General features: G+C 42.9%; 2 protein-coding genes across 2 annotated transcripts in view; both read right to left on the minus strand.

The window, feature by feature from the left end:
- Positions 1-17,222, minus strand: part of LOC139343125 (carbonic anhydrase-related protein 10-like) — an 89,119-nt gene extending 71,897 nt beyond the window's left edge. Inside the window, exons 1-2 of the mRNA XM_070980594.1 lie at positions 16,517-17,222; positions 12,565-12,639 (exon numbers count right to left, since the gene is read on the minus strand). Coding sequence (XP_070836695.1) covers positions 12,565-12,639; positions 16,517-16,577 — 136 coding nt within the window. The 5' untranslated portion in view covers positions 16,578-17,222. The remainder of the gene's footprint in view (positions 1-12,564; positions 12,640-16,516) is intronic.
- Positions 17,223-19,262: 2,040 nt separating this feature from the next.
- Positions 19,263-26,284, minus strand: LOC139343777 (cytosolic phospholipase A2 gamma-like). Its single transcript, XM_070981572.1, has 14 exons — positions 26,080-26,284; positions 25,482-25,592; positions 24,664-24,806; positions 23,900-24,086; positions 23,677-23,782; positions 23,409-23,549; positions 22,983-23,048; positions 22,731-22,871; positions 22,321-22,467; positions 22,131-22,214; positions 21,463-21,617; positions 20,625-20,796; positions 19,706-19,874; positions 19,263-19,365 (listed from the first exon to the last, which is right to left on the minus strand). Exons 1-14 carry the CDS (start codon positions 26,191-26,193, stop codon positions 19,323-19,325), a joined length of 1,779 nt encoding a protein of 592 aa, XP_070837673.1. The 5' UTR covers positions 26,194-26,284; the 3' UTR covers positions 19,263-19,322.
- Positions 26,285-26,853: the final 569 nt, after the last annotated feature.

Consider the following 26,853-nt stretch of genomic DNA (forward strand, 5'->3'; position numbering starts at 1 on the left):
ACAGCGGCAGAGATTAAAATGGGAGAGTATCTGCAGCATGTGACATGCGAGTAGGAAAAACTTGTCTGGTAAAGGTTGTTGGCAAAATCCTGACAAAAGCAGTCATAATGTAAACTAACATTGCCATAGAGACCAGATATTGCCCAGGCTATAGTAGCGTTATTATTATAAATCATGATAGAACCGTAATGTACAGCCAAAAATAACGCTAGTTGTCGGTTATTTTGGACAAAGCTGTGTCTGTCTGTACAGATAGTGACATTGTAAAGTAACGTCTTATTGTCACATGAAAGATACCAGTAATATGTAATATGTTACACTTTGAAAGTAAGTTTCCAAACACTGTCCATCCATTAGATATGCCCACTTATCCTCTGTAGGGCCACGGGGGGCTAGAGCTGATCCCAGCCGATACTGGGCAGGAGGCCGGTCAATCACAGGGCACACACATAGAGACCAATAACCATTCACACTCAATTAACCAAATCTTTGGAGTGGGAAGATGCTGGAGCACCTGGAGAAAACTCTGCTCAGAAAGGCCCCAGCTGGCTGATCTTGCTGTGAGCCAACAGTGCTGAGCACCCCACTGCTGAGTTATGAAGATATCAATGTTCACTGTGAACGAGACGCTGCGTTTGTTTTCTTCTGTCTGAAATCAAGGGTCTGTTGTCCGGAAAATTACTAACAATTTTGATGGTAAATTTGCCACAGTTATCATTGCATATGGCACATCTGCCATTGAGAATGGAAAGCTTGACAAGCGTAGCAACAGTAACCAAGGGGTGCTACAGTCAAACCAGTGGCATGAGCTGCTCTCAACCAAAACCAGCAAGTTTCTCATTCTACACAGCGCCTGTAAAGGTCCAGTGTGAAGGATTTAGTGGTATCTTGCGATGAGGTTGCAGATTGCAACTAACTGAACACCCTCGGGCTCACCCTCCCTTTCCAAAGAAGTAGGAGAACCCACACCCACAAAACCCATTCTGCTACTTTAAAAACATGGCGGTGCAACATGGCGGACTCTGTGGAAGAGGACCAACTCCCTCTGCAGCTGATTATACACTCATAATTAATTAGGAATATTACATTCCATATTATGCCAGTACTGGTCCTTTAATTAAGGTGGCACGGTGGAATAGTGCTAACACTGTCGCCTCACAGCTAGAAGGTCCCAGAGTTTGCATGTTCTCCCGTGTTCACCTGAGGTATCCTCAATAAAAAACCCCACTAAGAAGATCACCACCTGACCAGTGGTGACAGGAAGGAACTGGGTCCGTCGGCCAGCAGCCCACCGCTCCTGGTCCGCCACAGAGGAAGGACCTCCAGGATGGGTTAAATGCGGAAGAAACAATTTCACTAAAAGCATGGCATAGCATAGCATATGCATGTTGCGTTGTGTGGAGCGATAAATAAAGTAAAAATCTTAATCTTCTAATCTTAATCTTAATTAACTGAAAAATATTATTTAACCTACAAATCACATTTAGGGTCATCTCTTTTTTTTTTTTTTGGAATATCAGACTTGGTGTTAACTATAACTGTGGATTAAATGCCTGGGGGCTGTGAGTAGAGGAATGAGAAGCTCAGAGTTTCCTCGCCAGTCGAGCAAAACAAACTGGCAGCCTTGACATAATAGAAGTTGACTCGTTGAGAGACATAATATCCCTGAAATTACAAAATTCAAATCAAACCAAAAATGTAGAATTACAAAAATTCGGCTTTCTAAGTTCAGACAGTCTGCAAACAAGAGGAAAAACGCATTTCACTGTTCCAGTCTGTCTTAAATTCTTCCTCTAATCATCTTCTGGCTATAGCTGCTGAAGAGAGCTGAAAGGTAGGCTGGCCCAGTCCCCTGAGCTCTCCTTCTCCTCCACATCCCCTCTTTTATCCGCCCCTCTTTCTCACTTTAAGGCCAGCAGTGGACACACACATATACACACACAGAGACACAAAAGAAACGCTCACAGCTAGAACTAGTGTAGAGATCTATCGGGAGGAAAGGGCAGCTCCCAGGAGCTCTCGCTTTTCTTCTCTCTTCTCCTGTTCATCACCAAACCCACGCCTGTCACTTTTTTCCTGCTTTCTCCTCCTCTTCCTCCTTTCTTTCTTCCTTCCTCTTTTCAGACCCTTGGTCTCATGGCCGGGCAGGCACAGAAACACATAAACACAACGGCGATGTGAGAGAAACCACATGAACACGCTGTCTTGGTTGTTCACTATTGTACTGTTATAACATGAGCCAAATGTCCTCAACATCTCAAAATAATTCCTTTGTTTCCATCTTGACTCTGTCAAACCCAAAATGTGAGGAAAACCACGACAATGTGTGGCAATGCGACGAGAAGGAGCCCATAAAAAGGCTCTTGAAAAGTTTACATTTCTAGTTGAAAGAAACACTTAGATGCCAGATCAACTGAGAGAGGGACTGCAGAGTTGGCAGGAGAGACACAGCACACAATTTATCATTTACCTGACATTTGCTTTACGTGACCCTCCCCCACAGCGTTTCCAAGTGGTATTATTGTCGGTGCCAACAACTGGATCGCATCCTCAGAACTACTATACTGTACACAGGACACTGCATTTGTTTCCAAATTTCCATGAAGAAACAACCAACACCACTTTGGAAATAAGAGAGAAGAATTAAGCATGTGTTCACCAACAAGGTAATGTGAAATTGTTCTCATTTTATATGGAGTAGTAACGTAGTTTAAATATTGCAGCTAACTGTAGCAGAGGTTTGGCGCCAGGTTAAAGGACAGCAGCTAGCTGGTTGGCATGCTAAGTTCAGCAGATTCCTCTGCAACACAATACATTAACATCTTTAAATAATGTCAAAACTGTTATTTCTTCACATTCTGTTGATATTGTTACTTCATCATTTTAATGTTTTAAACTAATGTTCAGGCCACATCTTACACATTGTACCTTTAAAGGTCCTCCACTTCCTTCGGCACACAGCACGTCTGAAACAAAAATAGATTGTTTTCGTTCCACCTTACCTCAACATCCCTCTCAGAGGTTGGTACCTTGGCAAAAGCAACAAACACACACTTTGCTACCTCTGACAATGCTGGGCAGACAACTTGTGTGTTGAAGAAAACTCCGGATGAGAGAATGGCAGTTTGAGAATATATTCAGTCTGCTGCACCAAGAAAGCCAAGAAACTAAAACTTTGAAGGGAATACAGAATCCACTCTTGCCATTTTGCAGCCAAAAATGTCTGAAATTGTAGCATCTTTAAATGCAGTTTGCAATGTGTAAAAACTGCAAGGCTGCGGAACAAAAATGTTGAACGAACCCACAGATAACCATAATATTGGCAATATGAGTTTCAGTAAGAGGAAATATTACTTTTGTGTTCTGTGACGGTTGTGTAATGAAGCTATTCATTCAGGTTTGACTTTATTTCTTCTGCCCTCAGAGCAGGGTTTTGGAATTGAATCATTTCATGTGAAATCAGGGCTGACCTCATTTACTCGTCCATTATACATGTTTTGGACAATAAAAGAGAATTAAAAAAATGGGATTTGGAGGAGAGGAGGGGTCTGCATGTTGTAACTGCTCCTGGGAGGGTCTCCCAAGGCAAACTGGGCCCATGGGAGGGGCCAGAGGAAGAGTGACTCACAAGCCCTATATGAATCGGCCAAGAAGGAGCAACAGGGCCTCAAACAGAACAGGGAAACACCTCCTGGTGCCAGACCTGGGAGGCAAGCACACCAGCGAGGTCCTGGTGGTGAGGCCATGACCCATGAGGCATCCCAAAATAACTAGGAGGAGGCCCCATCCTGTGGGTCCATCACCTGAAGGGATAGACATTACGGTTGGGTGCACTGTAAGTTAGGTGGAAGGCAACAGGATCCACTTTGTCATTGAGTGAAGGTTTTCCAGATGCATCCAACTGGTAGGAGGCCGGTGCTGGTGAGAGGGACATTTGGACTACCTTGCGTGTCCTGCTGCCAATGTGACCTGGCCCCAGATAAGTGGAATGGATGTCCTCTCATAGTCTTCCCTACAGACTTGCGATGGAGAGATTAACAGGACGCGTGCACAGCCATGCTAGCAGCTCTGTGAGCCTGTACTTGCTAAATGCTAATGTCAGCATGCTAACACACAAAGAATGAAATGCTAACATGCTGATGTTTAGATAGTATAATCCATCCATCCATTTTCTATGCCACTTATCCCTTTCAGGGTCGCGGGGGGGCCGGAACCTATCTGGGCTGTCAATGGGCGGGGGGGCAGGGTACACCCTGGACCGGTCGCCAGCCGATCGCAGGGCACAAGCACACAACCATTCACACCCTGGGGGCAATTTAGAGTCACCAATCAACCTAATGAGCATGTTTTTGGTCTGTGGGAGGAAGCTGGAGTACCCGGAGAGAACCCACGCATGCACGGGAAGAACATGCAAACTTCACACAGAAAGGCCCGACACGGGAATCGAACCGGCGACCTTCTTGCTGTGGGGCATGCGCACTACCTGCTGCACCACCATGCAGCTAGATGGTATAATGTTTAGCATTTTCACTGTCATAGCTTAGTGTGTTAGCACACCGCTAACAATTGCTAATTAGCACTCAACACAAACTACAGCTGTGGCCGATGTGAATGTCAAGGTCAAGGTAACAGCTTATTAATAGACATAAATCCAAATATGCAATAGGAAGTCCTCCCTCCCATTTTCCTCACACACACACACACACACACACACACACACACACACACACACACACACACACACACACACACACACACACACACACACACACACAGTTTTAGATGATCCATTAGAAACAAACTCTACATCAGCATTCTAATCAACAAATCAATATATCGCACCATGCACTTATTGCACATAGCCCTTATCCAAAAACTCCATCAAATCCTTTGCCTTTGTGCTGTCCTTCTCATTTAACAGTCTAATTGCTGGAGGAACAGAGGACTTAAACCTGGCTGTTCTTTTTTTCCTTTGCAGAATCCTTCCTTTCCCCCAACAGCTTACTGGGAGCCTGTTGTGTAGATGGTGAGCGGGGTCACTGAGGATGCACTCAGCCTTACTCAGAATGAGGTCTTTACACAACTGAGCAGCTGACATCTGATCACACCCAATGGCCCCACTCGCCATCTTGATCAGGCGCTGCAACCTCTCTTGTTGATGTCAGTGCATGCTACCAAACACACAAATCAGGCCAAATCAGAACACCATTTTCTGAGGTTCCCTACCTTTTCCTCAAAATCACCTAAGGATGAGTTGTCAGGCTTTAGGAACCCCACCAAGGCTGTATCATCTGCATAGCAAAAAAGGTGTGAGTGGAGACTGAAGCTCGACATCCACTGGTGTACAGTGTATATAGGATGGGAGACAAAACGCAATCCTGTGGGGTCCCAGTATTAATAACCTTAAGGGAGGAAATAGCTGTGTTTCAAGTATGAAGGTGGCTAAATGTTTCATACAAATCTCTATTTCTTGTTTTTCTCTAATATACATGAAGATTAGTTTTCAGTGGCTGTGTTTCAATGAGTGTTTGTTCACTCATGGTGAATGATAATTTATGCATTAAATTTTCACAGAAAAAAGCATAAAAATGATGAGGTGATTTTTGCTGGGGTCTGTATCAGACAAGCATATTCCCTTACATTTGGAGGATATGATTGGTAGGCCAAGGCAACACCATAGTGCATTCACTTACAGTGTAATGCCATGTGTGACACATTATACCTTTATCAAAAAATTGCAGCTCCTTTGATTTAGATACAGCGCTTGGCCATACTGCAGTCTCAGTAATATTTCAATGAATTGTTCAGCCCTCAGTCAAAGTTGTATTTTCATCCAGTTCCGCTGCTCACATGTGACAATCTGTGAATGCAGCTTCAATTTCTATCTTAATGATCACCTTAGCTACACTTACACTTTGCATGAAAACTCTTCTGCTGCCACTTTTATTATCTTAGTGGTTGCGTCATTCACTGTAACACTGTTGTCACTGTAGTAATGAATCTTAATAATCCAATGTATTGTTTCTCCTGCGGTGGAATCTGTTCCATTTCTGGTTATACCTAGAAAATGTTCCTTTTGAAACTGTCTTCATACAAACCTTTTGCAATACTAACCTAAATATTTCAGTTTTCGCTCAGTCAAGCACCAAGCTGCTGTCTACTGAGTCTGTTCTGTTGTTTGATCCTTGCGTCGCTCTGCCTTTGAAATTTGCTGGAAGCAAGGACATGAGGATTTCTGTTTCTAAGACATTTTAGGTTAGTAATCCAACTGTTGGCTGCCTGTTTTTTACATGTCCAGGTAAATGCTCACTGAGGAAGCAGTCTCATCAGAGTCATATGCTTAGTGCACAGTCAAGATTTCCTCTGAGGTTTTGAATGATCCTCAAGTCACAAGCAAATTCAAATGAATGATAGCAACATCTCCAGGCCATTCAGGCTGGAAGGAAGAGTGAGCTGGAGGAAATAGAGCCAGAAAAGAGAAGTGAGAGGGATAACAAAGAGAGAGAGAGAAGGATGGGTGACGAGATGAGGAGATGCTGGAGGAAAAGAGGAAAAGGAGAAGTGGATGAGCCACGAATAGTCAGGGATAAGGAGGAACAGAAGAGGAGGAGAAGGAGAAGAACTGAAAGGGCAGAAGAGATGAGAGAGAATAAAGGCAAGGGGAGGTAGAAGATAAAAGAGACAGGGAGACAACCAGACACACATTTGATCAAATATACATAAGAACTGTACAATACAGAATGAACCTGATGCCCCTTACAGCCTGACGCAGAGGAAGACAAGGAGATGGGAGGTGCATTGACAGAAGCAGAGGAAGAACAGCGGGCACTTAGACAGGATAGACAAATAGTGAATGACATGAGCTCAATAGAATTGAAAAATTAATAAAATAGGTTAAAATTAGGACTAAGCAACATTGTTGACCAGTGGCCATGGACACTCGATGATTTCAGCTGCTGCAGACCTACATGAAAACTCCAAATCCGGCGTCTTATGTGTCATCAGAGCTTATTCACAGGATGATTGAACTACATGTGAGACGCACTCAAAGTGTCGATGGAGATCTGTGCTTTTTGATAGCTGTGAAGGCAGGAACAGGACAGTTTTGTGCAGCAGCCTAATTATTGTTGATCTGAAGTTACAATGTGGAAATGAGATGAGCAGCAGAACATATGAAATGTTGATTTCAATGGCTTGCAGAGACCATATTCACTACACATGTTGGCCTCTTCAGCACTGATGTTAATTAGCAACAACTGACATAGAGCTCATTTACACCTGCAATTAAGATGTGATCATATCCAATTTGGATAAAGAGAAATGGTGTAAATGCAGGTTTAAATATAAGCAGATGGAATCAGCACATCTGGAGGAGGTCTGGCTCATATTGTGATCATGTCTCAGCCAGATGTAAATGCAACCTCCAAGGATAGGCTCACATCCTTCCTAATGTGTATCCAATGGAAGTGATGGGGGACAAAGTCTACAGTCCAAAGTTTATCTGAAGGACATGCAGTATGAGGCTTCAGCAGTGTGAGTTGAATAAAAAATCAGACAAGCGTCTTCTTTTTAGTCTGAAATTCACTATTGCTGTGACTATCCCTCCACTGCAGCTCAGGGAAATGCTGTCCAGGGAAATACAAAGAGGGAATTTCTTACTAAAAGACTGTTACTTTGACAGATATCAACATTGATTAAGTCAGACTGCTGAAGCCTCATATTAACCTTAAACTGCCTGGCACAAACTAGCAGTAATAGCTTGCAAGTTTTCCTTCACAAAAAAGAAAGTTTTCATTTTATCTGGAACGCATCATGTTTGTTGAACTTTCTGTCAGCCATGTCTAAATCATTTCCACACTGAGATCTGACCACAATGTGGACAGAATCAATAAAATGAAAGCGCATATTAAGGTCAAGTGTAAATGCAAAGGCCTGTGGATTGGATGTCATTCACAAGATGACATTAGCTATCTTCTCATTTTACTCTTTTCAAAAGGACACATTATCCAAAACGTAAAACAGAAGCATCAGCAAGCTAAGCTTAATTATTTTGTCTTCAAAGCGTTAACGTTAATTAATGTTGCCTTTTGCTCTGTCTGCAGTCTGCTGGACTTCTTTCACACCAGTCATGTGCTAAATTGAACCCTGCACAGTTAAGATCTGAGGATGCACACAACCAGTGCGCTGAAGGTGTGAGCCTACTTCAAAAAAGCAAAAGTCTCACCTTTGTGTCTCTTGTAATTCATCCATTCATTCATTTTCTATACCCCCTATCCCTTTCGGGGTTGCGGGGGGGGCTGGAGCCTATCCCAGCTGTCAACGGGCAAGAGGCGGGGTACACCCTGAACCGGTCACCAGCCGATCGCAGGGCAACTCTCTTGTAATTGGTTTGCTGGAAATTCTCACTGTGAACACTGTGACCAACTGAGCCTGAGTACAGGAGTTCCCCAAGGATGTGTGCTCAGTCCCCTGATATTCACTTTGCTCACCCATGACTGTGCACCAAACTACAGCATCAAATACTTCATACAGTTTGGGGATGACACGACTGTTATGGGTCTCATCCGCAAGAAGGAACAAGGTGAACCAATTGGTCATGTGGTGCAGAGGCAACAATCTCTTCCTGAATGTGGGGAAAACAGAGGAGATTGTTCTTGACATCCAGAGAACCCACACCCAAGCAAGGCACCACTGAAAGTATCCTAACCAGCTACATCACAGTGTGGTACGGGAGCTGCACTGCTTCTAACCGCAAGACTCTGCAGTGCGTAGTGAATACAGCTTGTGGGATCGTTAGTTCCTCACTGCCCTCCGTCCTGGACATCTCCAACACCTGCCTTATCCACAAAGCAATCAGGGCTGTGGGCAACTCAACCCATCCCTCACTCAGCATCTTCAGCCTACCACCATCTGGGGAGAAGGTACTGGAGCCTCTGTGTGGGCTCCACCAGGCTGAGTGACAGCTTCATCCACCGGGCTGTCAGGAAGCTGAAATCTCTCCCACCTCTCCCCTCTGCCCCCCAGAAGACTAGACTGTAATCCCCTCACCCTCCATCACCTCACATGCACATCCACACCCAACACCTACCACTTTATATAAAGAGACTGTAAAATAAATCTGCTGCTATCTGCTCACTATGGACTCACTGTATTTGCACTACATTGTATATACTTATTCACCATGGCACTTCTTCATTTCTTGTACTTGCTGTCTTGTTTTATCTCTGTTGTTGTCTTGTTTTTCCCTGTACATATTGCAAAATCGACAATAAAGTTGACTTTGAGGGTAGATTGGGCTCATTGTTGCCTCTTGTGGCCACTGGGAGAAAAAACAACCACTACAACTGCGATTCTCACTAACCGTCAGGTGCCAGTGGCTGCTTTCAGTCCTCCAGTCTCAGGGGACAGTAATGAGCTCATTATGGCTTGGTGCACCACAAGGAGATGACGAAGAGGCCGCACTTGAAAACTTACTTTTACAAGCGACACAAAGGTGAGATTTGTGGTTATCGGAAGAGTTTTCAACAGAGATAAATGGCTTCAAGGATGAGGACTAACCGCTGGGCTTAACAAAATTATGTCTGGTTATCTGGTCCACCTCTGATAAAGAGCAGCGCACAGCTGCTTCCCTGAGCTTTTCTATGGGACCTTCCGGGACTCTCCCCCACACAGTGGATGAGACAGTCCCAAACAGGGCTAATGTATCCCCTGCTTTAAATAAACTTTCCATCCAGTGATGTCAGGTGGCATCAGGGACTGGAGGAGTGGTTGAGGGGGTTACGGGAGCAACCAGGTGGAGATGAACCTCACTAATCCTAAAGGCGTTTCTGCCTTGGTCGCTGCTGTTGAATGAAGCCTTGAAATGAAGTAGAGGAGCAGATATGCATGTTGCTATCTACGCCTGCCAAACACTCTCAATTGTTCCATGCCATCTGTGGTGCATACTGTATCTTGTGTTATATTTAGTTTTATATTTCACGGTGCCAAAGTAATAGCTCACAGGCGAACCACAGTAGCATTGCCAGGCTCCTTCCTCTCTGCCTCCTTTTATCTATCATTCCGTGCACCTCGGTGTTTACGGCAAAGTAGCGCTGAAGTTGCATCATTGGTGCTCAGTCTCCTTCCCTGCAAACTCTGTTGGGCCATCTCGCAGTGCTCTCACTCAAGAGGGAATACTGATTTCAGTTTCTGCTGTGAGGCTGGCAAACACCCATCTCTCACGGTTTCACTTGTGAAAACAACCACAGTTTTGTCGGTCTTATCTCAGCCAATCGCTTGTGTGCCTCATGTGGCTGCAAAGGTGATCACAGGAAGAGTAAGCACAAGATGACAGCCATCAGTGACCTGAGTTTTGAATACCATAGTTTTTCTTTTTTGCTGACTGTATTCCCACTTCATTCCCCCAAAACAGCTTGAAGCAGACATTTCTCCTGTGCTGGCACAGCACTAACACAAAGCAGGAAGAAAAGTGCAGTGTGAAAGTAGACTGAGGGTGAAGAAGCTGTAGTCAGAGCCAGGCTACGCTCACTGATGTGATGAGCCTACTGTCAGTCTCAAATTTCCCCGAAGGCCTGTCACACCCTTCACACACGCACGCACGCACACACACACACACACACACACACACACACACACATACACCTTTGTTTGGAAATATTTCAATCTCCTTCTAAAACGGGAAATGAAAGTGTAACTCCAAATTAAATTCACTTGATTTCAAAGTAATTATAAATAAACGATCTTGATCTTGGTCCTGTTTCTATATATGAAGAGCCACAGAGAAGCAGATTAGACGCAGTGTCTCAACAACATCATTAATATGGCTCAGATTAATTAATCGCATGTGACAACATGACGTGTAGAGGTGTAGGAAGTGTCCTCATCTACATCATCTCCAGATTCATTTCCGAATGCACAGTCTGATTGCTGCCCCTTATGTAAGCCTGAGAAAGGCTGTTTGTACAGCATGATTCTGTAAAATCCTGCATCAGTCTGCATGTGGGAAAAGGGAAGAGCTGTAGTTATGGTTTAAAAAGCTGACGACTGGAATGTGACAGAACATAAACCTGGGTCTGCCACATGAACATCAATCCACCCATCCACCACCCTGACTTCCACACCCTGACTCTCTGCATCACGCCGCTTCCTGCCCTTCCTGAGTGTTTACACTGGGCATGAATCACTGAACATTTGTCTTATATGAATGAACTTTTTAGCGATACTGAGAGGCTTAGAGAAGCCCACCAACTCACCAACACAGGAAGCAGTAACGCACAATAAAAAAAGATTTCCATTATATTAAGCCCCTTTGTTGATACAATTTTTCCAACAATACCTATTTAACATATTTCCATTCAGTAATGATCGTTTTTATATGCATGTAGCAGATTTCATTAGTATGTGCCTCCACACACACACACACACACACACACACAATATGCAGGAAACCATGCATGAATGCAGCAGCACTGCTTCACATTAAAAGTGTTCAGACAATGAATGAAGGGCTGTCTTTTCTTGTAAAACAGTCACAGGAAATGCAATGTATTGTATGCAGTGTGCGGTACTTGTTAGCTGTGTCCCAAATCCATACTGCATCGTAACTTCATAAAACACACACGACATACTACAAAAAATGAACATTTTAGTGACTCCTGACTAACAGAAGATTGTACAATACATACAGCATCAAACATCCGTCAAACTGTAAAAAAATGTCTTTGTTTTGGTCTCCAAGATCCTTCTTATGTTCGTGACATTTCTTACAACCTGTCTAAACTTTGGTAACTACAGTGTCATCATACGTGATAGCACCGATGGGCAGAACTATTTAAATAAAAACATGCTGCAATGCACCGTAGATGTCCTGACTAATAGAGTGACCATCTAGGAGGACATTAATGTCGTCCCTAGCATAAAAGGGACATGAGCTCCAGTCTACACTGTAGTGGCATGAATGACAGAACTAAACTCTCCTTACATTTCCATGAAAAAGCTTTCCTAAGAGCGAGCAAGGACATTTGCACTTAAATCTGCTTCGTCTTGTGCAGTGCACCCAGTGGCACAGAAGCTGCTGGGAGGGAAAGGAGATAGAGGACGGAAGTATTCTTTTCTAAATTCTATTGCAGTCCAGTCACATATAATACAAATCTGAGGTTTTATTGGGCTCTTGATGGACAGTTTCTGATCAAGTGGACTTAAAAAGCTGTGGAGATTAGTGCTTCAGTGTTCTCTGATTTGTTAGTTCTATCTAACAGGATAAAAAGCTGGTAAGCGCTTTTCCACATTTCCACATTTCATAACAGGTCCCATTTTGACATCCCAAAGCATTTCATTAAGAGATGAGCTGAAGTGATCTGGAACATCCACTAGCCACAGTGTCTCACCTCGTACTTTACTATCAACCCCAACAACCACAGACTGATGACAGCTGTGAGCGAGCTCAAACTTAATGAATTTTAGCCATGATGTGAAAAGGGATGGTCATCCCTTCTAAATTGTCAAACCTTTTACCATGTGTTGGTTTCGACACCATATTGTGTGTGCTGGGCGATGGTCGATTACCTGGAACAAAGCTTCCCTGGACAACGTCTTTATACGCCCACCAACTCTCATCAAGCTTGGATGTAATAGGCTGAGCTGCAAGGAGGAAGACAGACAGAAACAGGAAACAGTTCTTTAGCAAATGAAATGTGTGTTTTTTTTCCACATGTTGCTTTGGTGTTTTTAAGAATACTCTGATATGGAAGCTCCCATTAACTGCAATGGACAAGGAAGGGAGTACGAAGAGAAAGATAAAAGAAAAGAAAGAAATGCACTGAGAACAAGCAATGACTAAACCCTCACCCATGAAGTTCAGTAATGGGGATTTTAAATTCATAAAAAATCCACGCTGGATTCTCTCAAGGAGCACTGAAAAGAGGAAGTGGTCGGTAATGTCGCACTGGGAGCAAAAATGGAGCCATAATTGAACTTTAATCAAATTAATGTTAAGGCAAATAAAAGTTAATAGTCAACATTATTTTCTAATCATTATCGTCATCATCCTGACAGTCACAAAGTACTGAGATACCGATTCAAGTGGGATTATTATTATCTCATGACCTCTCTGTTTGCAAAATATGGAAAGCAATTAGTGGTGGAAGTTTGACTTACAAATTACGGACATGGCAGATTTGCACGGGATTAAATTATAACAAGAGGTGCCCAGGTAGCCCGTGCCAATAGGGCTTTAGAGAGATACTCACATGACTAGACGCTGAAGCCTCATGTTAGCTGAACCTTAACTTCAGAATACTGTTAAAGTGGCCTGGATTTTGTTGCTGTCTTTCACAAGCTGCTCTGCAGCATAAAACCAGCCTACCAGTGGCTAATGTTAGAAAGTCAGTTACAAACATGGTCTGGAAATGAGTCATCCCCCCTCTTTTGATAGAGGCTAACCAACTCCAGACCCTGCTAACACATCCCAAACTGTGTCTCCAAGAAAAAGTGAAAAGTAGAACATGTCAAAGTTGTATTCATAAACCATACCAGCAGAAAAGAAGAATTCCAGTGTTGTTTACTTGTAATAAATGTATACCGATGTCATATACTGTAGGCTTAAACCTGAATAGACTTGTAATGAAGCTTTCAAAGTAGGTCAAAATGGAGACAGTTCATGTGGGATGCGTGGAGTGAGTCCCAGTGGTGGGTCTGGACTGGTGTGCACAGCCGCCTGCGGTACACATGACTTCACACTTTGTGTCCTGTGTGTATCTGGCCTCAGGCTGCCACTGTGCTGCAGCTCCTTTGCCATCCAATCCGCCTGCCTGGCAGCAGCAGCACAATTAAAACAGAGCCGCCGGGATCTGACAGGTGGATCTGAATGGAAGAGTTTGTGTTGCACCAACGTAAACCAGGTCACATGAACCAAACAGTAACAAGACTGCAGACTCCTGAACTGAGTGGATTTGTAGTTATGCAGGAAGTATTCAGATCATTTACAGAAATGAAAGCACCATGCAATATAACACTGTTTCAAAATTCAATGTCCTGCTTTCAAAATGTTACTGAAGTTAAAGTATGGAGCAGGAAAATGTCCCCACTGTTACTATTATTCCTCATGCATTAACGTAAAAGCAGGATTTTGCTGTTGTAGCTGTCGAGCTCGTTTTGAACTGTATAGGACCGCAAATGATGGTTTTCATTCTGGATTAATCTGATGATTATTTTCTTTATTTATGGATTTACTGTTTTTTGAAAAAAAAAATAAAAATGAAAATAGTGAGAAATGCCTGAGCCTGAGTGACACCTTGAACATGTTTGTTTGTCCAAATATAAATAAAATAAATACAAAGAAAAGCAGCAAATCCTCACATTTGAGAAGCTGGAAGCATGAAGTATTTGGCCTCTTTGCATTTAAAAACATTCAAAATCATTGCCAATTAGTTTTCTGTCAGTCAACTAAACGATTACTCAACTAATTATTTAAGCTGTACTTGTGTGAACTGTTGGATAGTTTCATACAGAACAAAACATCAGACTGTATAACCTCACAGACACTGTAACTAAAGATGTGAAAAGCCCAAAGCAGGCACTCATACTCTTTTTTCTTTTTTTTTTTTCCATACAAGCCCTCTAATAATTAGCATGGAATAAAATGACCAAGAGTCTAGAAGTAAAAGTGTCAGGATTGGGATGAGACAGAACTGCAATGACAAAACCCAGAGAAGCAGGACGAAGATAATAAATCAGGACTAAGCTGGGCAGAGAGGAAAATTTCACACTGTGTCACCCTTTAATATTTTCTAAAAGTAGCTCCACTCGCTGCTACCAGTGGCTACTTAACCGAGTCGACGGGAATGTTGATCACACGAGCTCCAACACATCAACAGGGAATACTGTGTGTTTGTCAGTATGCTGCTTTTAAAATCAGCCCACAGTATTTGAAGGGACCTTCCACTGGTTTTACACATAAAGGTTAAACTGGTCATGGGGTGACTCAGCCTGTGAAAACAGTTGTACAAGGTGCTCTAGTGTTTCTCCTGCTGGCCCTGCCCACACGTTCCCGCTCAGCCAATGGACTTGACATTTGGATGACAACACAAAAATAAAAACGACCCTGATTATTTCATCAGGGTTCACCGCTGACATCATCACTGTAACAAAAAGGGCACTTAGAGGTGAATATACGGGCATCTGCGTGGCAGACATCTGATGAAAGATGTTATCTACTTGGATTATGGGAATTGTAGGAGCATTTTTGGAGCTTATCTCATACTAGTCTGGATATGTCAGCTGCTGCCATTTCTTGTTGTATTCCCTCTTGCAGATGCTTCAACTTTCTGGAGGTGCCGTGCTGAATAGCTGCGAGATAACATTCACAAAATGAACAGCAATGTGTCTTTTTAAGTATTTGATGTTTGAGTGTCCTCTTTTTATTTGCCCTAAGGTGATTTAGAAGCATACTATATAACTACATGGCATACCACTCTTTCTCCCCTCATGTTTTCTGTCTGTAACTACACTGTCTCTTCCCAATAAAATAAGATAAAATAACAATTGATAACAGCTAGAGAAAAAAAAATACAACTGAATTTTTGAGTCAGTTTCCTGTGGACGACTGTTGAAGTGTGGCCAGTCAGTTATCACGAAATGATATTGCCTGCCTCTTGATATCCACATATCAGCTTGAAAATATGACTACTAACATTTCAAACCACAGTGTTCTGTTAGGAAACTGAGGCTGGCAGCTTCAGCAGTGATGAGTAGGAAGTCTTGACTCATCCCATTGTGGGGAATCACTGTGTGCATCTGACTAAATGGATGCTTGCCTCTCTGGCACGGCCATATGAGCTCCTTGACAGTGATGTTCATGAACTATTTACATTTACCGTGTTACAGTCATCCTGTGTGTGAAGTATACTGTACTATGGTGTGTGTGTGCGTGTGTGTGTGTGTGTGTGTGTGTGTGTGTGTGTGTGTGTGTGTGTGTGTGTGTGTGTGTGTGTGTGTGTGTGTGTGTGTGTGTGTGTGTGTGTATGAGCGCATCCGGCATGCATGAGAGGCGACTGATCAAAGTGCTGGGTTATGAAGTGCGAGCGCTGAGGCATGAATTCAATCATCTCAGTAGTTTTGAATCTCACCAGTGTGCAGTGACTGAGGTGGTACTGTGTCTCTTTGTGCAAAGAGCCTGTTGACATGAATACTGTCAGCTACACACTCCATGTAGAAAGTGAGATGAGTGGGCGATGACAGGCAGATGAGGTGTCTGACTTGAAATGAGGACTAAATTCTGACAATTCTAAATAAATACTGTAAGATCATTATAATAATAACAACAGGGCCCACAGTATTCCTCTAGCTTCTATAAGTAGCCAACTTCATGGTGACTTATTGTAAGTGATAGCGCCACTGCAACATTTTCATTCATTTTCTTTATTTCAATATTTTATATTCCAACTGAATCTTCCACTGCAGGACATTTCTATGTTGTTCTAATGTTTTGAAGGACCACAGTTCCCTCTTGGCGTCTTACCTGATGACGTGCAGATGATATATGTTTGCAAAATCACAGATATATCCCAAACGACATGCATTCTTCGTTCAATTCATGCTCATTTTCTGCAGCTGTTGCGGGACGGCGCTTTGCGGGGTCGCACTTGTGGACGACACGGCCTAACTTTGAACATTTTTCTCCCTCTTCTTCGGTTCTTCTTGTCCCCGTCTCTCCCCCGTGGAGCGCAGAGATGCTCTGAAGCCTCGCAGGAGATCCGTCCTCACAGCATCGTCCACCTTCGCTTCTCGGTTTGGCGTTCATGCAACATTTCGGTGTTTTTGCGCGCGTCTGTCATGCATCTATCTCTGTATCTGTCCACCCTGAAGACATTTCAGCTGTGAAAGGCGTTCATGAATCATTGTCTTCTTGTCGTTTTTCCTCTGGAGCGGGTGGATGTTCGTGGCGCACCGCTCGTTCGTCAGCAGCGGATCAGGCAACTTCACTGACGACGCAAAGCGCACCGAGGGCGCACAGACCGATAGAGAGAGACAACATATTCATCACATTGTGTGATGACAGATTGCATCTATGTGAAGTGAAAAGAAAAAGAAAAACATCACCCCCGTCTTTTAGCTGAACAAACACAAATATCAGTAAGGAAGAAACGTGAAGTTCAGATATGATCGGGAGAGCATGAAAAGTGCTTCAGATGCCACAAAGCCATAGTTTGGAGGGAGAAAACCTCCACAGAAACTGTAAGAGTGACAGTCTATACAAGTCAAGCAAACAGTGCCAGATTCAAACATTTTCTGCCAAATAAAAAAGGAAACTCATCAGTCATAATCTTACTTTTTACTGATAAAACAGATAATTTACTCAGTACAGTGTTTATTTTATCTATAATAATATAATGACAGTCTTAGAGCAACCAACTGTGGATGCACGGTGTTATATGCAGACGGTCTTGATGAATGCTTGGTCGTATTGACCTACATAAAGACAGTGCCAGTCCTTCCTGTGGACGTTGTGTGACCTCTAGCGTTTATGTCAGGTTACTTCACTCAAAACCGCGTGAAATTACTGCAGTCACGCTGAGCATGAGACTGTATGGAGGATGAAGAGTGACATGATGACATGTCATGACATGACATTTCGAATATGGGGCATGTGTGTATGCACAGTGTATGGCTATGCTGAGAAAGTCTGCATCCAGAGTCAGTCTTTAGCTTGTATTAGTGCTCACTGGGACTCAAAGACGACCCTTGATATATTTATTCACACCTTGTTTTTGTATAACGGCCAGCCCACAGGGATTTCTCCCAGGGCTCCCGATGGCCACGGCGACTGTGTGAGGACCCATATCTGAAGACACAGAGGTCATTTCTGCAGGGTTTTTGTTTGTTTTTCGGTGGGCGGTGGTTAACATTCTACAATTAGAGGTTGGTCAAAATGTATTTGCTCGCACTGGCTTTAAAACAGCATGTCCTTTTCCAGATCCATTACTGCCTGATCTGATCTGTGATCTGGTACTAAGTGTGAAAAGTAGTATGTTTCCTTTCAAAAGTTATCCGTTGGACATAAGATGTCTCCAACCTCACTGAGAAGTCCATCCTCAGTGTATGCATGCTGGAGGCTTCAGGTTTCAACATCACATGTGTTTAAGTATAGTGGACCCTGATTGGCTTCAGACAAGTTGTGATGTCATCAATCTGGCTTGTACATCCAGGTGTGAAAATGAGATTTAAGGTGGGTACAGAGAAACTTCCCCCTTCAGAGGGAAGGATGAATGAAACAAACTCTGTACTGCTCAACATCACAGTGAAGGAACAGGCACATTGTTGTGTGAAGGACTTTCATGTTCATAAGCTACTGCAGATCATTCATCATAATGATGAACATGTCAGTGAAGATTATGTCATTGTTAAACAGTAATTCACATTAGAAATGATCAAAATCATTGTGAGACACTCATACTCATATTGAGCTTTAAGGCTTTTAAAGCTCTCAGTTCAAATGTTTGGGATGGGTTTGAATTCCTCCACGTCAAAGTCAGAAAACCATTTCTTTACCTGGTTTTTGGCATCGTCATGTTGGACAGAGGGGCCTCTTCTAAACTGTTACCACAAAGCCTGAGGAACGTTAATGTCAAAAACAGAAATTTATGCTGTTATATTGAGATTTCTACCACTGGACCGCTGAGGCGGAAAAGCTGCTGTGCCCCAGTCCATCTACATTCCACCCCTCAGCTAAGGTCATGAGCTTTGGGTAGCGAATGAAAGAATGAGATTGTGGATACAAGCAGACAAAATGTCTTTATAGCGGCTCCCATGAGGAGGGGGTGAGGGCGAGGAGCTCAGAAATCCAGTGGGAGCACAGAGCAGGACTGCTGCTCCTCAGTGTTGAAAGGAGCCAGTTGAGGTTGCTCAGTATCTGATCAGTACCCTCCTGGGAGCTGTCCTTAGCAGGTTTTCCAGGCACGTCCCACAGGTGGGACACCCCAGGGTAGACCCAGAACACGCTGCCTTGGGAATACCTTGAGAGGAGATGGAAGACTTGGCTGAGGAGAGGGACGTCTGGACTATCTTGCTTAGCTTGCTGCCACCACATCCAGGCAGTAGAAAATTAATGGACGGATTAAGACTTTAGGTCTGACCCAAAACATAAAAACATACTTTTAGTCAAATAGCATACATACAGTTCAGACACATAGCGACACATTTAATTGATATTTATTTATTTATTGTATCAACACAGATACTTCACCAGATATGATTACATGCAGGTACATGACGTGTTGGCTTTGTTATGCTGTGAATGGGTCTGACACTCTTGTACAGATTTCAGTTCACAACAGACTCGAAAGACAAGACTCAGAGCTCTGGCACACCCTGGAAAGAAAGAGGAAAGACAAGAGGACATGTTAGATTTCTCATGTCAGTTATTTGTCCATCAGCCGTCCACATTTCTCTGTCTCAGACGAGCACACACACTCTGTGATGTAACATTATTAAATCCTTCACCTCCTTTCACACAGACACGCAGTGAGCTCACAGATTACATGCTGTAAAGACAGGACATCCAGCTTTGACCTACATTGACAAGGCTTCAAGATCATCTCTGATTCTTTTATGGCTCACTTAACAACCCCCCCCCAACACACACACACACACACACACACACACACACACACACACACACACACACACACACACTCAGACCCACGCCTACCCCCTGTTGCGTCGACGGACAATCGCCTTGTTAATCTCCCTCAGCAGAGTCTCCTTGTTGTTCTTCATGTTGGCTTTCGCCGTCTCCAACACCATGTCAATCTTCTCCTGGCTGAAGGGACCCTGGAAGGTGGAGAACTCCTCCATCCTCGCTTTGATCTCCTCCGCATCTGCAGAAAACGATGAACACCTGTTTAGACACCAGTCACCTTCTACGAGTGGTGTAGGTCCTAAGAAGTATAAATAGAACCTGATATGAAGAGTGAGTTTTTGAATAAATCATGAGCATCAGTCCAGATTTCCATGACATGGAACTGATGATGAATGTATATCATTCATAAAATAGATATTTGATAGTTGATAGCTTGAGTCAAGTTCTAGATGACAAAGCAAAAGTCAGGTTCACTGATCATTTATGCCACATGCAAATAACATTAATAACTTAACACCTACCTTGCTTTAGTAAGCTAGTGATGAAGCTGTACGTAATTCTGTACCAAAGATCCTCATTTTCTGATGACCTTCTCATAAATATGAACGTGTTTTCATAACTATGAGAAATCTATTGTAGGCTATGTAAATCCATCAAGACAGACACTGATGACTTGTTCATTATGTGTTCACTTTGGCCAGCTTTAGTGTAGTGTTTACTGTAGTGTACCATAAATGGCACACATGGAATGACTGATAACAACTAAACTTGGCTGCCGATCTTTAAAGGTAAGTGTCATGGTCAAGGTTGAACGGAATCGTATCATATTGTATGTCTTTTATTTCTAAAATTGTGGTTCAAAACATCATGGTTCCTCAAACTGTGGCTGATGGCAGTTTGAGGAACCATGATTTATTTCGCCTCCAGGGCATTTCTGCTTCTGAGGAGAAACGTAAAACAAAATTCTGCCTGCGTGGGTGTAACAGACCTTTGCAGTTGCGTCTGTTGAAAAGCGGCATGTAGACGATCGTGGGCTCCTTCTCTTTCCCCTCGAACACGTAGCAGTCCTTCGGCCATTCTCTCTCCTCCAGGATTTTGACGTCTATCTCTGGGAAAGGCTTCTTCACCTCGGCTGCGTAGTCTCTGGCAAGAGTCAGGGTCTGTGAAGGGAGCGGAGGCTGAACGTTGTTCCACTCTTTCACAGCTTTCATGCTCTGAGCAAGCCTGAGCAATAAATCTCACTTGACTTGGTTGTAGTTTCTTCAGTTCACCTCATAACTCTGACACAGGAAGCAATTTTTAATAAGGCATACTTTAATAAAGGGCCTGTGTGTTGTAATTAAGGGTCTTATCAATGGTTAGATGAATCAAAATATCCTCCACATTATATGGCAAACATATGCAAGAACAGGAAAAAGTGAAGCTGATTGGTCAGTTAAAATGATGAATACAAAGCTGAAATGAATAAGGTCTGTCCATTGACTGGCTCCATTGTTCAAAAAGAGGAAGAGAGTCAAAGCCAACCATAGAATGAAGGAAGTTACAGCTACACGTTACAATTACAGTGTACATAGCATTTGAGCAGAAATGCAGAACCTGAAGAGGATAATTGATCTTTTTATCTTAAACGTGCCTCCACATGAATTTAGCTGGAGGGTAACGGAAGCTTTGCTTTTCGTTAGGTTCACAGCATATGGCGAGGGCCATGGTGTGAGCTTAAGGTTGTGTTTATCAAAGCAAGTTAGATAAACCTTAGACTTTGATACATTGAGGCAGGTAAAATAAATCATCTTCCATGAAGAACATGCACTCACACTTTACAGTACCTCAAAAATGTTTCCAGCACTGTACTCTGGTGCGATAATAAGGTCGATGTCTCTCTTGTCTCCCAGAAATGAAGGGTAGGCTACATTAATCAGCAGCCCAGCGTCTACTAGGTGGAACCTGTCGTTCAAGCGGAGGCACGGTGGTACAGTGGAATCTGCCCAGCGACAGAATTTGACAATTTTTCAATTAACCAAACATCAAACAAACTCATTTTAACTTCATTTTTTTATTGCATTTGTTCATTACTGAGGGTTTTATCCCTCTTAACAACACTTATGACAGCTGTGAAAGTGAACTAAAACATCACAATGTGCTGAAAGATGTTAAAATTCACTGATCAGCACCTCTAAATCTCACTAACTTTCACCTAGCAACTCCCTGGAGTCTCCACTGGGTGCCTGGCAACAACATGTTTCCAGAAAGTTACAGCATCTACTCAGGAAAGAGTGACGATTGTCTGGATTATACTATATTATTGATGTCAATCAGTGAGCTTTTAGAGGTGCTGGTTGGTACTATCTAACATAAGTTAACTGTACCACACAGATAGAGCAAATAAACAGAGTTATCAAAATTTGACTCCTTTTGTTAAAACTCAAAATGGTGTTTTGTTTTTTTTTTAACTAAAGTTAATTGTGATTATTGCTTATAAGGTCCATCTTCTCACCTTGGTACTGGTAGAGGAAGTTAGCCGTAGTCCCCCACTCCCATTTCATAATCAGAGGAAGGACTTGCTTTGTAAGCATAGAGACTGGTGGAAAAAAAACACAGAAATAAACAAGAATGTTTACATCTCCTTTAAATAAAGTGCTTGTCTGTCCTTGACCAGTCTGGCCGTTTATCTGCCGCACACTGACCGTGCGTTTTGAAGGCTCCATCCTCCAGACTTTGGCTCCAGGTCTGTACTGCAGTCAGCAGCTCCAGACTCAGCTGCTGAAAAACACTTTTCTTTTCGTCAGAACTCTTTGACTCCAGCAATCCAGACACGTTGTGATTTACCTTGTCTGCAAGAGATAAGAATCTCATGGACACTGTGGCATTTTGAATCAGACGTTTGCTGTGTCATTATTTCATCGCACGCACAAGAACAGCTGAACTCTGAGGAAAACTGAGACACTGATGGCATTCCTGTCTGAGTATCAGTAGCTGCAATCCTGCAAATCAGTTTGCAGCTACCAAAACAATTGGATGTAATGAATAAAGCTGGTGAGAGGTCAGTTTTATAATAAACCATCATCATCATCATCATCATCATCATCACCCCTACCTTCTAGTATTTTCTGCAGGTTGTCCAGGTTAGACAAAGCAGTCGGATCCTTAACGGTGCTTCTGGTCAGGCCTACTAGTTTACTAAGGGCATTGTATACACGCAGGTACTCTTCAGCTGCACCGTCTACGAGCCCAGGCACTGAAACACACACACACACAGTTGTGACTACTTTTCCATCTCAACAAGAGATTTATCCCTGCAGGTTCTAAAAATGCAGTTAGTATTTATGAAAAGTCAAATTTGGATTACTGTTCAGCCAGGGAGGGATGAGCTCTCTGATCGTCTCCTCGTCAGCCAGCGCACAGCCAAGAACACCTGCTCGGTTTCAACACACGCACACGCACGGTTTGACAATGAGGATTAATATTTATGTGTTACCAACAGATCAGTAGTTCTCTGGCCTCCTCTCACTGAGTTGAGGGGGGCTGAGCTCTAAAAGAGGTGATGTCATCTACATCTGTGCACCAGCCAGGATTTCACAATACTTAAACAATACAATGAAAAATAAACAATCTTGTTTTTTAAAATTCTTCTGGCTCTCTTTTCAGACCTCATGCATCCTCTTAAATACCTACTTAAATGCAGCTCTGGAGCCTTGGTTTCCATGTGTTTCGTTACTGCTCTTAACACTGCACTGTTGCCATGAAACAAATCGTTCAGCCCGTGAACACACACCTTGTAATTGGACCATGTCCATCTCTGGCTTCTCCTCCAGCAGCTCTCCACCCTGGAATTTGCTGCCCAGGAGAGAAGTTTCAATGAAGAGACCCAACTCTGTGAAACCAGCCTCGTGGGGGCTCACCTCAAACCACTTCCCTGAGAGACAGAGAGCCTTTTTTACACTTAATACAAGTCAGAAAATGATTTATATTACTGTATGTTCTGTACCGTAGTGTCCTAATGTGACACTTGCATGTGTGTGTGTGTGTGTGTGTGTGTGTACCTTCTATAGGCCCATCTGAAAAGCACTGTTTCTCTATGGCGCTGTAGATGGGATAAGGGATGGAAGCATTTCTGCTAGCTTCGTCTGAAAGACGCCGCAGGTCCATCTGATGGAACATAAGAGATTCTCTGAAGGGATGATTATACAACTCTTTCTAACAGAGTGTGTTGCGTTTCAAATGGGAAATATTAGGAGAAGAAGTGTGTGTCTTTTGCCCGGGTACCTGTTTCATGATCCCAGCAGAGGTCAAGACCCCCCAGATATCAGTGAGGGAGAAGTTCTCCTCCTTTGCCCTCTCGCCCAACCAGGCCAGAGCCTCCTCCAGCTCGACCCCAGGACCCGACAACCTGGACACTGCTCTGTCCATGTTGGTGCTCCACTGTGGGTCGCTGTACAGGGTGGACATTGACCTATCAGAGGAGAGAGATACATGTAGGTCATTCAAAAAAACAAAAAAACAAGCATTAGTTTCTGTAAGTAATTAATTGGTGAGTGGGTCCACTACTTTTGTCCAAACTAAATCATGTGAACAAATATTGGATGGAATGCATGTAAACTTAAATTAGCAAATGCTAGCTTGCTAACAGGCTAAAAACCAAGAACGACAATGAGTAAAAATCCAATCCATCCATCTAGCTAATTGCACAAGTTAGTGGAACAGGGGGTAGCTCAGAGGTGACAGCAGGATTTCAGCTGTCTAAACATCTGCATGTTAGTATCATCATTGTGAGTATGTTAGCATGCTGATGTCAGCATCAAGTTAGCTCAAGTCATCTGTCTCTCTTGACAATAAAAACTGAAGTGATTTAAAATAAACCTCAGAATTTAATGTTAACAACATATAATTTAGTCAAATCACCAAGTCTTTGCTTAAGGACACCTCGCTGGTAGCTGCTGAGGGCATTGAGTGTTCTGGCCTGGCCATCCATGCATTGTGTCATTCATACACAAGCTCGTGCTTGTGTGTGCAAGTGTGACCATTGTTACCATGTTGATCCAGAAACTCCTCCCAGGTAGAGCACAGTGTCCAACAGACCTTCTTCTTCCATCTGATAGAGGGAACCCACCAGACCTACAGCTGCCCTCTGACCACCACCTGATGCCAACAGAGCAATGTGGGGAACCCAATCCTGGATGGAATGATGATGAGAGATAGCAAATTTGATAGCTGCTAAGCCAATTACACTGAACAGTCAATGTATTTATTAATGTCATTGGTGTGAGTAATAACTTTTATTAGTAGTAGTCACAAGTCACAATCCTTGGAGATTTGAAGTTGTAATAACGGCAGTTCAACCTTGGTTTGGTTTTTCTCTACTGTTCCCCTCAGTCATTTTAGATATTATTACACTGATGTGTCTGGGGCACCCCTGTTGCTTCACATGCCAACCATAAACCTCAAAGTCTGTGCCTTGAAATCCAACAGGGACCTCTGTTGCATCTTTTAATTCTTTGCTTCCTGTCATCTCTCCAAACATGCCCAAAAAATAATTTAAAAGAATGGTTATGTTAGCGAGCGTTTGCCTAGCATTTATTTTACATCGACCTGATGAATGTGCATTCACTCGCTTTAAGCACGTTTGAGAAAACCTGTGTGGCTCTTCAGGGGGGTCGAGTCGATTCTGCTCCTGTGAGTGTCACAAAAGTTATCATGAGACATGAAACTGCTTTGGTGTTATGTAAAGAGACACCATCACATCATAATGTATACATGCACAAGAGGACATTTGTGCAAACGTAACACATCCCCGGAGAAAAACTGAGAAAGACAGTCTTTCCATCAGTGTGAGAGGTGTACTTCTTACTGCAGTACAGTTGGCCCCCAGTTTGCTGAGTGAGTCCAGCACCTCTTGCTTCCTCTTGTGAACATACTCCTGCTCAGCAGCACACAGAGACTGGGACTGACGGATGCCTTTCTGGAAAGAATCAAGGACAGCTAACAGATTTAGGCTCAATAGGAAATAATAACCAGAGAAGATAAAACAGTTTACATATTTTTTTTTTCTAAGTTTGAATGTGTATGCATTTTTTAAAGAAACTACGAAAAAATACATCATCCTTTGAAATGTCTTACATTGTTATACACATTGTACATACTACATTCATGAAAGAATCAGAATCAGCTTTGTCTGCAGCGTAAACCCAATGGCAGTTTTTAAAGTTTTTCTCAATGTTACACACAGTTTCAGAAACTAGGAAATAGTCATACAGCTAAACACAAGGACGAGAATGATGTAACGTACTAATGCCTGAAACTCCTCATAATGCGGCTTTTGTTTAAACAGGTAGGGTAACAGGACCTGACACATATATGTGCAATTTGCTGGTAAACGGTATGAGATAGAAAGTGGATTATACAGATCATCTGACTAATATAAAACCTAAATCATTTGCATTACTCACCTCAGAAGCAGTCGTATTACCCTTCATGTTGTCTTCTGCTTTTGCTAGAGTTACTGAACTCACAATCGACAGGCAAATCACTGCCACTGAAAAACTTGTATATCCAGTCTTCATGTCAGGGTGTGGAAAACTAATGTCAAATCTAATGCTAAAGGTGTGCCTACAGAGGAACTACAGTTCTCTTTTTCTGATCAGAGGCTGCTGGTTTTTGAGCGTCTCCCTCCTTTCAGGGGCTGCTCACTTTTCTGATGCCCATTAAGTCGCGCTGACTGACATGCATGTGCATAGACACGGGCATGCACATACACAATCAGGCCAGAAACAAACAGCAAAATTTACTGTACTTAATCTCTCTCTCTCACACACACATGCACACACACACACACACACACACACACACACACACACTAACAAACATAACTACTACCTGCCTGACTCCAACCCTTACCCTAACCTCAACCCAAGTCTTCACCCTAAAATGTCATGATTTACATTACAGGGACTTGAGTTTTGTCCCCATAATGTGACTGTATAAACAGATTTATGTCCCCACAACATGAGTAATACATGGCCACACACACACACACACACACACACACACACACACACACACACACACAAGCTTACTTCTTATTTCTACCATGTGTTGGCTCCTGAGGGAGGGATTTCTCAACACGTACCAGATGTAAAAGTCAAACCAGGCTGAAAAACGAACGAACCCCCAACAATCACACACACACATTTGTTCTCTTCTCACAATACTGTTCTCTGAAG

This window comes from Chaetodon trifascialis, chromosome 15 (genome assembly GCF_039877785.1).
Source record: "Chaetodon trifascialis isolate fChaTrf1 chromosome 15, fChaTrf1.hap1, whole genome shotgun sequence".
Taxonomy (NCBI): domain Eukaryota; kingdom Metazoa; phylum Chordata; class Actinopteri; order Chaetodontiformes; family Chaetodontidae; genus Chaetodon; species Chaetodon trifascialis.